Source organism: Perna viridis, chromosome 11 (genome assembly GCF_037379345.1).
Source record: "Perna viridis isolate PV_CMFRI_1.1 ecotype Kerala chromosome 11, ASM3737934v1, whole genome shotgun sequence".
Classification (NCBI taxonomy): domain Eukaryota; kingdom Metazoa; phylum Mollusca; class Bivalvia; order Mytilida; family Mytilidae; genus Perna; species Perna viridis.
The window spans coordinates 2,248,989-2,264,145 of NC_142455.1; the positions used below are offsets into that span (position 1 = coordinate 2,248,989).

The 15,157-nt window shown below is 30.7% G+C and overlaps 1 protein-coding gene across 13 annotated transcripts in view; it reads right to left on the reverse strand.

The window, feature by feature from the left end:
- Window positions 1–638: 638 nt before the first annotated feature.
- The window catches only part of LOC148602297 (rho GTPase-activating protein 15-like), a 52,473-nt gene continuing 37,954 nt past the window's right edge, over window positions 639–15,157 (reverse strand). For 7 of the 13 annotated variants that reach the window (XM_088553472.1, XM_088553470.1, XM_088553480.1 and 4 more), the window contains 8 exons: window positions 14,855–14,953; window positions 14,227–14,326; window positions 11,049–11,180; window positions 10,022–10,120; window positions 8,849–8,926; window positions 8,237–8,365; window positions 7,731–7,836; window positions 639–6,831 (listed from right to left, as the gene is read on the reverse strand). In XM_088553472.1, the coding sequence (XP_088409598.1) occupies window positions 6,657–6,831; window positions 7,731–7,836; window positions 8,237–8,365; window positions 8,849–8,926; window positions 10,022–10,120; window positions 11,049–11,180; window positions 14,227–14,326; window positions 14,855–14,953 (918 nt within the window). In that variant the 3' untranslated portion in view covers window positions 639–6,656. Of the gene's footprint in view, window positions 6,832–7,730; window positions 7,837–8,236; window positions 8,366–8,848; window positions 8,927–10,021; window positions 10,121–11,048; window positions 11,181–13,177; window positions 13,205–14,226; window positions 14,327–14,854; window positions 14,954–15,157 lie in introns of all 13 variants that reach the window. The other 6 variants (XM_088553479.1, XM_088553476.1, XM_088553473.1 and 3 more) reach the window with 3 other exon arrangements.

The window sequence follows — 15,157 nt, forward strand, 5'->3', positions numbered from 1 at the left end:
CTTACAATAAATAAACGGAGGGATAAACAGAAAATTGAAAATTTGCATGGGAGGATCTCTACAACTTAATAAAAAAGAGGGGAGAATTATACAATCCCAAGATTTTTCCTCAATTATTGACAAATATGCATTCCTTGAATATAAAAAAATTCTGATAGGACTGGCAGAACCAGGCGCAGTTAACATCGCCAAAAACGGCATCAGAAGAGTTGTTGTTCTGAATAAGACAGGGGAGATAATTCTCACTTGTTAATATGACATAAACATTTAGAGACCATTTACAGCACCATGGCGGATTGCAACCAGTAACGACAATGCCAATATTTTTGACATACTGATCAATACCTTGAGGGTGTTAGATCATACCTGATTTCTGTTTATATTGAGGTCACACACACTTTTAGTGCAGCACAAGTTCTCAATAAAAAAATATCGAAATAAGGCAGAGCAATGACAGAGCTATTTGCTAATGTGACAACAACAAAGTCAGATTACGGATGATCAAAGTAAACAACTTCTAAAATGCACTTTTTTCTATGAAGGATGATAAATAAATATTTTGTTGGCATGTACCTTTCTTTATTTTTTCATTCATTGTTTGTCTTTATCTGTAGGCATTAAATATATGGAAAGCTATCTGTTATAATTCATTTATTTCATATATACATAATAATTCCTGCTTAAACAAATGATTGAAATAAAACATTCTCACAAATAGAAACAAATCAATATTTTGAGATATAATTAAACCTCCATATTATTATAGAGAAAAACAGATAAGTTAAACATTACACAAACAAAATATGTCCATATAGAAAATTGTGAATTAAGTTACTTGAAGATTCAGCAATTATATATGATTGGTTCGTGTCACAAAACAAGACAGAAAAATCCTCTGTGAATGTCCAATTCACAATAAAAATTATGTGAACATAACAACAAAACATAGAAGTTAAATTCACATCAGGAAAATTTCCGCATGTGTCAAAAACTACTTTGAATATGATAAACTGAATAGATAACGCTTAAATTTCCCTAGGAATGTTTAAGAGGTAATAATATCAAGTTTTAAAACAGTTTGTTTAACTCAATGTAATTTAAACAACTGTAAATGGTATATGATATTAAATACGGATTCATACTGCATTTAATGAGTTTATTGGTCAACCGGAATCGCCCAATTTATAATATATGAATGGGGCTGGATATGAGATGCTAACCAATTGATTTTCGTTGAGTGGGGCATGGAAGGAAATCTGAAAATAATATTGCACTATGGTAGTTTTTTTTATATAAAATGGAGAAGTGTTGTATATACTACAAGCATAAAACAAAACATCAAAATATATGATTGTTTCATCAAACTTTTATTTTAGAAAAAGGAAATTAGGCACTATAAAAAATAACAGTTCATTGAACCTTTACACGTACTTCTTGATCGTATTTAAATCCTATCTACTAGTATAACCTTCATCGCCTAAACCCTGAGAAGCAGTTCCTTTTCAACACCCATCAAACGGTCCATTAACCTCCTTCCATTCATCAGTTTTTTGCCCCAACCATAAAAATCAAAAGGTTGCATCCTTACCATCGAAACAAGAAACACATGATTACCCTAGTTATATATAACTGAGTCACTCACGAAAACGTTTCATCTATTGTAATGAAAATAGTTGATTTCTCGTATTCTTATTTTTGTTGCACGAATAATAGGAAACAATAAAAAGTAAAAAATACACAAAGTCTGGTTTTATTTGGATTGATCTCAATCTAGACGCTGTTTTAAAAAGGTCTGTTATCAAATGATTACACATAGTATTTTTTAATTCCTTGGGAATTTCATCTATTCTGATTAGTTAGTTTATTCTGCCAAAATCAGTTCCGTTTAACAAAATGTTCAATACCCTGCCAGTTGGAAAAATTGTCATGTTCATTAAAGTAGAGAATGATTATGTTTATATCCAATAGAATTAGACCTTCTATGGCGTGATATTAAAGCGACTTAATAATAAATTTATGCAGTCACATAAGTGGTAACATATGTCTGACAAAAAGAAAATCAAAAACTCAGTTGAATCAATGTATGCCATGAGACCAATTTAAGAGAAACATATTTTTCCAAAACTCTCTCATTCTCTCATTGGAAATACGATATGTTTAACCTTTTGCGATAAACTTTGATCATTAAGTACTAATAGATCAATATTGTCTTCTTTTACACCGGGAAAAGGAAATAGCTCCTGATACAAATTATGCTAATAAAAAAGGAAAAACAGTCAATTTGAAAGACATTTGTTAACTTGAAAGGCTAATTATCAAATTTTGGTTCATGAAAATTTTCATAATCAATGTAAAATTATAGAACTAAGTCGTTGTTTAAATTCATATACCAGTATATCGAGTTGACAGTCAACTTAAACCGTCAGATCCTAAGAAATTGTTACGACAACTATTTTTTGTAAATCATAAAACATTTCTTTTTAACTTTATAAAATTGAGTCGGTACTTTATTCATAAGACTGACAGTAAATATTGTGCAACGAATTTGACAGTCAGCTTTGATTCATAGATCAAAAAGTCAATTATCAAATTAAGTCACTTTATTTTAGAAATGGAGCAATTTTTTTTTATTTGTAGAAATGACTATTTTGGATTTTCATTCATTTATCAATAGAACTTAAACAAACAGCTAAGCCTCAATGGCTCTTATAGAGATTTCAACTCATTTTGTTGAGAATGAATTTATGAAATATGTTTAGGCCATTCATAGATAATTGTTTAGTTCTAAGTTTATTTGTCAAGCTATTCAAAGGTTATTATTTGGTTCTTGGGCTATTTGTCATGGATACAAAAGAGGATAGAGGTCTCTTTTTTTATCTTCTTATTTCCTGCTAAGAAAATTGAAAAGGAGTGTTTCCATTGTTCATACCCATCTTCTCCAAAATAAGTGCATTTTGTTTCAATTCCATTGATATGGCGATAAGATTAAATAATGATGCATACTTGTAAGAAAGGTTAAGGCGTAAGAACCAAAAACAAAATTTCAAGGAAGTTCAACCAGAACAATATAGTTTAGATATTATAAGCAATCTTCTACTATCTAATATAACACTATTTCTGAAAAATGCATGAAAAAAAATTTAATTTATATCCATTAAAAAGAAGCAGAAAGTATTAGAGTTAAGATTTCTTGAAAGTTATGAGGTATGTACATTACTACAAATTACTTTTAATTATTTTAAGTAACATTCTGTATAAGAATCAGGCAGTGGGTGATGCGTCATTTTTCTTAATTGGATTTCTTTTGCCTTAAATACATTCAGCACATATAGAAAACAAACGAAACGCTACTTAAATTTATCCTGAAGCATCTGTGATGTAGATACCTTTTAGCTAGTTATATATAGATATATATTTATCCATAGTGTATTTGACCTATCAATACCTTAAAAAGGCTTACTTTACATACACTTTGAGCGTTATTTTTGGACATTATGAGTATGAATACTAGTATAACATTAAGATACCACACCTTAAACACATTTTGCCTGATTCTTACACAGAAAAGTACTTTATTAAGTATGATTTTTTTTAAAATTTCATTCTTCTCTAAGATCAAACAAAACTACCATTAAATATTATCTAATGACTTTAAACAAATACTTATGAACACATTGAAAAAAATATAGAATACATGTATTTAAAAATTTGCTGTCTACATAAATACAACTCATATAATCTTACTTTAATGTCAGTTTCTGTAAGAATCAGGAAGTGGATGAAACATAGTGAGATAACAAAAAAAAAAGAACCACTCTAAAGGTGTAATGTTGCGATTTTATCAGAGTACTCTATGTTCCTAATCATGCTGCTGAATTAGATATCATACAATTGAAATACTCTGCTAATGAACATTTCACAGGGAGATAACTCAATCAAAAACCTCAATTTTCTAACATTCTAGTGTAAAATGATTGAATATATCCAGTGCTGTTGAGATAAAAGAGAAGTGAATTAAAACAGAACAAACTTCTTAAAGTGAAGTTTTATCACCATACCAGTGTGCATTTTTGACTTTTGTTTCAAAACTTTCCCATTTTGCCTGATGCTTACAGTGACTTTTACTTAAACAATTATAACATTATTTAAACTATCTTATAAAGTCAACAATAACAATATGTCACCAGGGGGCACTACAGGTGACTATAACTAATCAAGGGAGATAAACATTTGTCCTATCCAACACTTATATGGAAGGAGGAAGTGGAAATCTTGTAATGAAAAAAGGGGTTGATGCAAAGTAAGGAGATGTGCCTTATACCTAGGGAGTAAAACCAAGTCATGTTACCAGGTACCATATGCTAGAAAGGGGGGGGGATGGTCGCATGAGAAAAAAATTGTGATTATGGCAAATAAATACAAAATTAAGAATACCGAGATCTTTTCAATAGGCTTTTCACAATATTGTACCCACACATAAAGGGGCAAATACCCAAATAGGTAATAGTATTTCTTTCATCGTTATATTAAATAACTTGGCCATTATAAATTATAAACAATTGAAAATAAAACCATAATTATAGTATGCTATTTTTACATATTCTGCTTTTTACAATTTTTGTAAAATAATAGTAAATAGGAGACAGGGGAAGATTTTGTTAAATAAAAAAAAAAAGAAACGCCACAAAAATTGAGTACTTTAATCAAGAACATACCAGGTATATTGAGAATAAGGCCCGAATTGGAAAACTGTAAAAAGTGTTGAATATTTTTAAATATGTTTTAAATCTGGCATAAATATGGCTATACATTTATTAGTAGAAGCCAGTTAGATACATTTATAAACTGATATGCTTTTTCTTGAAATAATAATGTACATTTTCCTCCTCAAAAATCTAACCACTTAAAGAGGAAGACCTAGGGTATGGGGCATAACTCATAAAATCAGTGATATGTTTGCATCATATTCAATTTCACCAAAGCCTCTCAAACTTTCATTTGAAGCAGAATAAAAGGAATCCAAGTTAATTAGATGTTAACATACGATTAATGTTAAATTCTGAATACAAACGTTCCAATGATTTTTAAGAGTTGTGCCCCTTACCCTAGGTTTACCTCCTTAAATATATGCAAGTTTAAAATTTTCTGTTGGTCCTAAGGTATCTAAGGTAATATTCACGGGCACTTGTTTCCATCAATGGGGGGTGGGGTCAGCTCCATTATTACATTAGAAAGATGGTGTATCCCCCTCATTCACAGAAACTTGTTTCAATCAGTTGGGAGGAGGGGTGTATTGCTCCATTCTTAGTTCAGTAAGGTGTATCCTCAATCTATTTACAGAAACAAATGCCTGTGGTAACATCTCATTCAACAGAGTACCAGGACACACTAATGCTCTATTTCTTTACTGAGCTGAATCATTTAATAATGCAATAGAAGGGCTGTACCAGGAATGTTTCTCTTCACATCAATATATCAGGAATGTCCTAAATATTGTAATTGTGAATGTTCCATATATCATATTTAGGAATGTTCTATATATTGACCTTATGGAATCTTCTATATATATATATATATATATGAAACTTCAGGTATGTTCTATATATTGAACATTATCACAATAGGGAATGTATGTAAACACAATTTTATAACAATTTTAACAATAACTATATAAATTTCATCACATTTTCATTTTGCAGAAAAAAAAACAATCAATAACAGATTCATCAACTTAGTCATTAATGTAAATTTGGGGTTTTTCTGTGAAAATAATTCTGAGTACACACTAGTTCATTGGATTTTACAATAATCCCTATGTCATGGTGTATATATTTCCTGAAGGTCAGAGCACTCCCTAAGAAAACTTGGGATGTTTCGTATGTACAGGTCTAATTAAAGTTCATGCTCTAAAAAAGCAGTAATAACATTAAATATCTCTACATAAAAAAATCAACATTTCTGAGCCACACCAATCACAAATACAGTATTTTCATGTTTCCTATTTTCAACAGTCAACAAAAACTTTGACCTTTAATTTCAACTATAACCATAAAACTCATTGTATCAGCTTATGCTACAAAACATTGCACCTAGCACCATGATGAATGTGAAAGTTGCAAAATAAAATCTAAAAAATACTACCAAAAAATGGTTATATGTGAAAAAACACATTTGAAAAGATAAACAGTAAACTTGAAAATGAACACTGAAATCAATTAAAACCCTTTAGTACCCACAGACCAGAAAAATTGTGCCATTTTCACACATCTCAGTTGATGTCAATATACAATTAAAAATTCAATTTTTATTCAGCTATTGGTGGGAAAATGATGTTTATCTATTATGTATATTTAATATAGCTTAAACTTCCTTATGTAGCAATCAATCAGGACAAAAGATTAAAGTGTTTTCCCACCATGGGCTGATGGAACTGGCAAAATTGTCAAAAACTGCAGAGCACATCCAATAATTAATTTCTCTTTTTATTTAACATTTCATTCAAAGCTGTTGTCTCATCAGTGAAATATACACCAATCAGTTGCACCAATATGTATTTTGAGATGGCCCTTTGCATTGCTCCATTATTTCCTGTTTCACTCAGTCATACCACATGACTGTTAATCAATTGTAAATAAATGAATATAATTATTTTTCACTCATTTGAAAATAGACTTATGTTCTAACAGACAATACTCCACAATACGACTTTGGTAGACCATATTGGTAGCAATACAGTGATTATTTTCATGTTGTGGCCAGATCAAAGTTGGTCCAAATACAATGGCTATGTTTTGCACTTCCATTCTATTTTCTTTACTTAATTCTACAACTCTGAAAAACAAGGCAATACATTAATATACATAAAGTTTATTCACATCAGAAAAAGAAAGTTTCAAAAAAGTTTCATCAAAAGATTTGCACAGACCTTAGCTTTCTAATTCTATTCGCAAGCAGTACAGAACAAATAATATCAGTATTTATTTAACACTGAAATCATCACCAAAGCTAAAACTTAGGTGACTCACTACAGGTTATTACCAATATCCTATCTGATCTAAGTTTGATTATCTCCCCTTGCAAGTCTTCAGGATATTACCCACATCCAATCTGATCTAATGAACATCTATAAATGACTCCTTCTTGAGATTGCTGACTTGATGCAATCCATATTTTTACTGTATTTTACGAAAATAATCCACTTAATCCAGAACTTTGTGTTATTTGGGACTATGTACAGAATCACATTATGTACGGTGTAGGCAAAAGTCACAGAAATTATAATAGTACAGTGAATTGGTCAAAGTAAACACCTTTGGGGTTGTTTTCTCAAAATAAAATGCACTAATAAGGTTTATAAATACAAAGACACATGGGCAGACAGACAGTTCGATGGACATGGCTATTCCAATATATCCCAACAAATGTTGTTTCTTATCTATCTTTTTCAGTACACTCTTTTCTAATTGAAGATTTTCTGATGACATTAAAAAACCCAAAAGAAATGTGTCCATAGATGCCCCTCCGACACTTATGATTTCATCAATGAGATACCAGGAAGTTGAGATTCAACCAACACAAATGCTACACACAGGGTACAAGTTAGCTAAGGTAACATCAGGTATTTTTTCTTCTATCATTTCTTAACTATGCAGTCTTACATAATTCTAGTTTCCAGTGTTCCAATTCAAATTATTTCCATAGTTTTATCCTATGACATACTCTGTACTTACTTCAGGAGATGATGGACAAGAAATTTGAAGGTTTCAAAGTTATTTTTTGGCAGACTATGTACACAGTCTTTAAATATTTTTAGCCTCTCAGCATTGGAATCTTTCACTGAAAAATTAAAACTTATGTATATTATTTCATGTGAAGGCTTGATTCATCCAAATTTCATGCAAACTCTGTCATAAGGTTTATCTGCTCAATTCAGGTGAAAATCATGTGAAATTTGTGTGAAAATTATATGTAATAATTTTGCCTGTGTATCCAAACAGCTTGATGCAAAAATAAAAAAAAAACCATTCAGGCAAATTAAAGCTTGGTTCATAACTACAATTCAGGCCAACTTATTTTTTTTATCAAAAACCATTCAGCCAACTAAAAACAATTCCTTAGTTTTGCCCTTCTTCGTTTTATTCAAGGATGCTTCATTAGCTTTTTATAAACCCTGTCAATCAGGATAGTCAAAATCATTCTCTTTGCCAGCATTACATTGTAGCAATTTTAAACTCACTTAGAGCAGGAACAGCTTTGTCGAACATGGCAAATGTCAGCAGAGGTTCCTTCAATTCTCGGAAAAATAATTTTAGAGCACCTGTTAATGTATAAACATCCCACTCCTTTGCATCAAGATCGTACTTATCTGTAATATAAAAAAGTCAAAATTATCTGTTAAAAAAGATGAAACTTATCTGTAATAAAAAATAGAAATCTGTTATCTCTGGACCTATGCTTTAAATCACGGTAAAAGGTAAAATAACAAAGTCCTCGGTAAACAGGAGGTTGTTGTCCAAAATGGATCCCACCATGTGGTATACCTACAAGGAGAATGTGTTAACATTTCAAGCTGCTGTGATGAGCAGTTTCTGAGGAAACTGTGACGTAAAAAACCTGTTACAGATGGAAACATGGACAAAGCAGTGTACCCTTCTCATTTGGAGCGGGGTTATAAAAATATCAAACTTCTCTGTGATAAAAAAAAAAATATCATTCTTACTTGTAAAGAAATCATATTTTCAAATCTTTATGAAATGAAAGGCATTAAGCAATCATATTTGAGAAAACAACTAATCAATCAAATCAGGTCTACTACACATTTATAGGAAACATGAAAACTAAAGTTTACCTTGATCAACTTGGAACCTGAGTTTCTGAATTGTGGCCTGATTCCCACTGATTCTGTAAATTCCATCGTGTTCCAAACCTAGAATATATGTATATGTCATCAACCCTCTTTTTTTTAAAGCAAAAGTTAAATTCTTAGTTCACCAGCCATAACAGAAATAAAAACCCTGATGCATTAAGTTTTACTTTTACTTTTTTTGCCTACAGTGATAAAGGTATTATGCACATATTGATAGAATTTAATCTCAGAAGTAAAACATAGGGCTATAATGGAACATGAAGTAATACCCCGGCATGTAATGCTGAAAAAAAGAGGAATGGCAAAATGTTCAAAATGGCATAACCTGAAAACCCCATTTTAGAATTTGCTGAAAATTATACATAACCTGTATTTTAAGGTACTTAACAATTGTGCAAAATGTCAGTAAAAATTCATCGATTGATTCTCAAGTTATCATCTGGAAACCGTCATGATACAACTTTTCAGAGGGTATCACATAATACCTTAGCATCCTTAAAATTACCGGAGGGCCTAAGAAAACAACGAAATTATTTGACGTTGGACCGAACATTGCAAACTGTAGTCATTGGTTGATTAGAATGTAGAATCTACAATCACACCTGGGAATTACATTTAGCTTGATATAGTTTGGAGTTATCTAATTTCAACAACATTAATCAATGAGCCTCAGGCAAGCTTAATATATTTTTACTTATTAAATAACAAAGGAAAATATATATTTCTCTGAAAATTTGCCATATAGTCACTTTGAAAAAGAGTTTGTGAGCTCTGTTCGAGTTTCATTTTCCTTCCAAACATTTTTTATGTAGAACGTATTGAAATCAGAAAACTGATCTGCGTTATATTGTTTACTGCTGGGAATTCTGGGATCTCCAAACACTGCATTACAATGGAAAATCTGCTGTTCATCAATTTTCCAAACATTTTTACCATGCGGCAAATATAAATTTGTCACTTTTATCAATACATGTACACAGAGAGATCCTTTGCTTTTATTACTGAACTGAACGCTCAGCCATTGTTAATGATAAATATCCATGCATTTCAATGAAAGATTTGCACCCATTCTCATGAAACCAAAAAAAAATTGTTGAGGTAACATCTACCAAATTAAAATCAAGCATCTAACATCAAGATAGCAGAAAACATTACCTCTTTTTTCTATAGCAACCACACACTTCATGACAAATTTTGGTATCTTAGCTTTTTCTCTATCACATACAATCTTCAGCTCGCTACCAAACATAGCATCTGTAATACAATATATTATCTAAAGTATTGCATTGTTTACTATCAAACAAACAACTGGCCTAGTAACAAATGATATGATTATCCATTATTTTCCAGTATTTTATTAAAATCTAATTGCTTGTAAATAAAGTATTTGAAAAAAAAATTTTTGTACCAAAAATTGTACGGTACTTCTTATTTCAAAATTCCTATGCAATATACATTTTAATTTAATGTGGAATTTCTTTGAACACCGTTAATCTCCGAATGTTAATTCCATGACCGTCTCCATTTTTTACAGTACACATGCACCGACTTTTTAAAAAGATTTTTAATTGTTTTTTAAATATATTCGACAAATATATTTTTAAAATATATTTTTTACAGTACACATGCACCGACTTTTTTAAAAGATTTTTAATTGTTTTTTAAATATATTCGACAGTTGCAAATGATAACAATACTGTCTTTGAAAAATTTTTGCTTCAATCTATATTTCACAATGGTATACATGTATATATTTTAAGATGTTTTGCTGGTGAATTGCAAGCAAACTCAATTTGCCACCACCAATATTATTGTCACCTCCAAATCGTCATAATTGATTCAGTTTCATCTCCTAATTTACTTATATAAGTTTTTTACATGTTTCAAACCTAAAGGAGAGTGTAGAGTTCTCCAGTTTTGAGTGATTGATCATTGATTCATATACATATGAGCTTTAATTTTCTCCTGTTTTCTACAAGTTTTTCACAAATTTCACGGAAGTAACCTATTCTCCATTCGCTAAAGACAGTTTGGATTTCAAATATTTTCTTCATTCTTTAAAGTAAAATCATATTTTAACATGCTGACCATGGCTCACATTTTAAAAACCTAAGTTTGATTGTCTCCAGAAAGAATTCAACTAAAGCAACCTGAAGAAAAATAAATATATCGCAGATTATACCTTTAATGATGCCCTTTTGTTCCAGCAATTCTTTAGCTGGACGCCGTGTGAAGAAGTTCTGTAACCATTTAGATTTTGGTTTCTCCAGACTGTTTTCTCCACTGACATTGGATGGTGTACGACTGTGAAATACTGAAAGGAAACATAAATTGAGAGTTTCAATACTTTTACTCTTATTTAATAAATATATCATAGCAACATAAATTAATAAATTATTGATAATAAAAATGGAAACTTTCTAATTTATAACAAATATGTTGATTCTTAGAAAAATGAAAAATATTAAATTGATAATTAATTTCAAAGTCATGAAGTAAAATGAATCCCATATCAAATATTTAGTCATAAAAATATGAATGAAACCATCTTGTAACTGTGTTGTGCAATAGGACTTAATGAATATGAAGACAGAAAATTTTGGGATATGTGAGTTTCCATTGTTCCAAAACATGAAAACATAAAATACAGTTTTCCTTCATTAAGTCCTATGGAAAACACAGTTACCAGATGGTTTCATTCATATTTTTATGACTAAATTTGTTCATCATAAACATATGTTTTACCCTACATATGTGAAAAACATGGAAACACCAGTTTTTATACAAGTTTCAGTGTGCATCCTCCAAAAACATATTTTTGTTCTATATTAACTAGGATAGACATAGATATATAGACATAGGTATATAAACATAGGTATATAGACATAGGTATATACCTAATATGATACACAAATATTAAACATATAACTTCATATTTAAACCATTTGATTTTTTAAACATATCTTGTACATTTCTATGTGATTTAAGTACTTCTCCATCTAAGAATCAGGCAAAATATATATAAGGTGTGGCACATGAAGTAAAAATACACGGAGATTTTACTACATTATCCCGGTATTTATACCTCATAATCTCAAGAAATTACTGTCAAAGTGTTTGTAAAGTTGGCCTTTTTAAGATGTTGATAGTTCAAATTAACTTGAAATGCACTATTGATAAATAGCGGGAAAATTTTCCTGCAGTTTTTCCTCATATAAGCAGTCAAAAAATATCTATGTCATCAATGCTTCAGGATAAATTTTAATAGCTTTTCAATTGTTTTCTAGATGTATCTGAAGGAAAAAAGACCAAGGTGCCACTTATTGCCTGATTCTTACACAGAATGGTACCTAAATACATGAAAAACATATGGTACAGTTTTACCTGCACACACACCACAGTATATAAATCAGACTTTGTGGCACTGAATAAAAGAATGCTTCTCTAGTGAATTCAATCTAAGAGTGAAACTAATATGCTATGTGATAACATACATGTACTTATAAACCTTGAAAGTAAATTCAGACAATTCAGAGGTTTTGAAGGCACAAACAATGAAGACTTCCATTGTAAATTATCATTTTAGAATTTGGAATTTTAGGGAATAATTGAATTTACACTACAAAACAGAAAACCAATACACAATTGTGCGATTTTTATGATTACCATTTAGCTGTATTTCATCTATTCTATATGGGTACAAAAAGTCTTTTTTTACATTACAGAAACTAATTTATAAGCATAATTACAATACAGTTCATCCAAAGGTCCAAAACCAGAAAATTAAAATTTTGGCAAAATATTGTTTGAAAATGAATATTAGAAAGAAGCTACAAGTGCCTTATAGTAACTAATTCAGCTGCATTCCTTCTAAGTTATGTGACTATTATCTGTGTCATGTGATGAAATATAAGAGCAGTGTGCTCCATGCAAGGAGGAATATAAACTTGAGGCAATATTACTTCAGGAAAAGTTAAATAATCAACTTCCTGTATCCATGCAGAATAACTATCACATCATCTGTAAAGTTGGAAATTTTAATTGGGTGTAAATTTTGTTGTTTTTTTTAATCATATAAATTTTTTCTTATGAAAATATTTTTCATATAAAAATATAACTTCCTCAAGAAAAACAGAAGTGTAGAGGATATTAAAAAAATATGTATTACACCCATCAAAATGACCTACTATATATGCTATCATGCCAAAACAACTGTCATCATATCATTTGAATAATAATAAACAGGCAGATTAATTTCCAATAAAAAATTATTTTGGGTTACATAGTACAAAAAAACAAGACTGAAAATACCTGATTTACTTCTCGAAAGCATGACTGCTAAAAAAACCAAACTGACGTCAGTTGATTGTAAAATAATTGGCAACTATAAATTATTAATTCCAAATACTATTAATTGAGAAGTACTTTTTTCCAAAATTTTAAAACATTTTAATTGGTAAGTAATCAGTATAATATAAAACCACATCACCCAAGTTAATGCTTAAGCAACTTGTTTCTATTCCAATACAACATGACCCCCCACCCCCCACCTTTTTATGAATCTCAAACCACTACCCTTTACTAAGAGGTAAAATCTATGTGCAGTGTAAAGATTAGTTCATCACCTTACAAAAAGTGCTTTACATGTGTATCATGAGATTTATAATTATCCACCACCAGTAAGCTTCAGGCCTGTACTTCAAGATTTTGTTATGCTGGATTTACCTTTATCCATGGTATGATAAACATCATTTTCATGTGATCTACCCACATACAAAATATCAAAAGCCAACTTCGTAAGACAAAAAGGTTACAGTTTGGACAAGAGTTTGTAACTAAAAAACATGGAGTCTGACCTTGAATGCAAAGTTCAAGGTAATAGGCCACTATCCATGGCACAAAATCTAAATATTTCCCAAAACAAAGGAGTGCCTTATCGAAAAATGCAGCAATTTACTCCCTTAAACCAGCAAAATAATTTAATTTTAATTTCACATGATTTTCATGTGACTCAAGCAAATATATAGTGGGAAAAGATTAACATAACTTTCATGTGACTCTAGCCTTCATGGGAATTGAATTCCATATAAATATCTCATTAATTTCATATGAGGCTTGAATCACATGAATTACACATTAACAATATTTGCCTGTGTCTATAATGTACTGGCCTAAGCTAAATGTTTCATGTTTCTCATTGATCAGAATGTTAAACACCACCTCTGCATGGATAACAGAAAGACAAGACATTTTTAGATATGCTTTAAGAAGGCAAATATTATATCTTGAGTAACAGATCCTATAGTGAGTAGAAGCAAGACATATTAGAAGCCAAAACTATGTCTTGCACAAAGTCATACGTCTTTTAAATGAAGTTTTTCGTTTCAGTTTTTCATCTTCTTCCTCAATTTCTGGGGGCCCTAACGAAAATACTGCATTACCTTCTCCTGGCTGGTTGCCCTGGAAACAAAAAAGAATAACATTGGTAAATATATTATAACAAGAATGGAAATGGTGATTATGTCAAAGAGACAATAACTCCAACAGAATTTAAAATATCAGCACAAGGCCACCAATGGGTCTTCAATGAATGACAAGGAAACTCTCACATATAACAAGAATATGTCAAAGAGACAATAACCCCACTTGGATGAAAAATGTCAGCTAAAAGCCACCCAGGGGTCTTCAATGAACAATGAGGAAATCCTCACACCACAGGGCAGGCTGCAGCTGGCCCTAAAACAACAACATACACAGGTACAGCAAAATAGTTGCTGGTATATACTCCAGCAACATAAATGTAAACTGAAAGTAAAAACAAAACAATACACACAGAGGCTAGAAATTTCCACCACTGTGAACAAATGTGAAGACATTGCCTTATTAACAATGATTTATAAAATACTAATTTTTAAGCATATCAAATACATGTTCCTTCATAGTAAATAAAGCCACATGTACCAAACTTAATTAAAACATTTGACTCACCAGCTCATTAATTTTAATCTCTAACTGTATGTGTAATTTCTGGAACAATTTGTCATCTTCAACCTGGACCAAGTACTGGTCACCATGGGCTGTGTTAATCTAAAATTGGAGAAGATATGGTAATAAACTGCTAAAAACTGGGCGACTCTTTACTTATTCTATGGAAAAAATACTTTCCCTAAAATACACTACAGCAAAGATGGCATCTACCACTTTTGCTGATGACAATCCAACTATCAAAGACATTTCTTGTGCTATTTTTTGTCTTTTTTTATAACTCAGTGAGACTCATTGGCTCTTTAC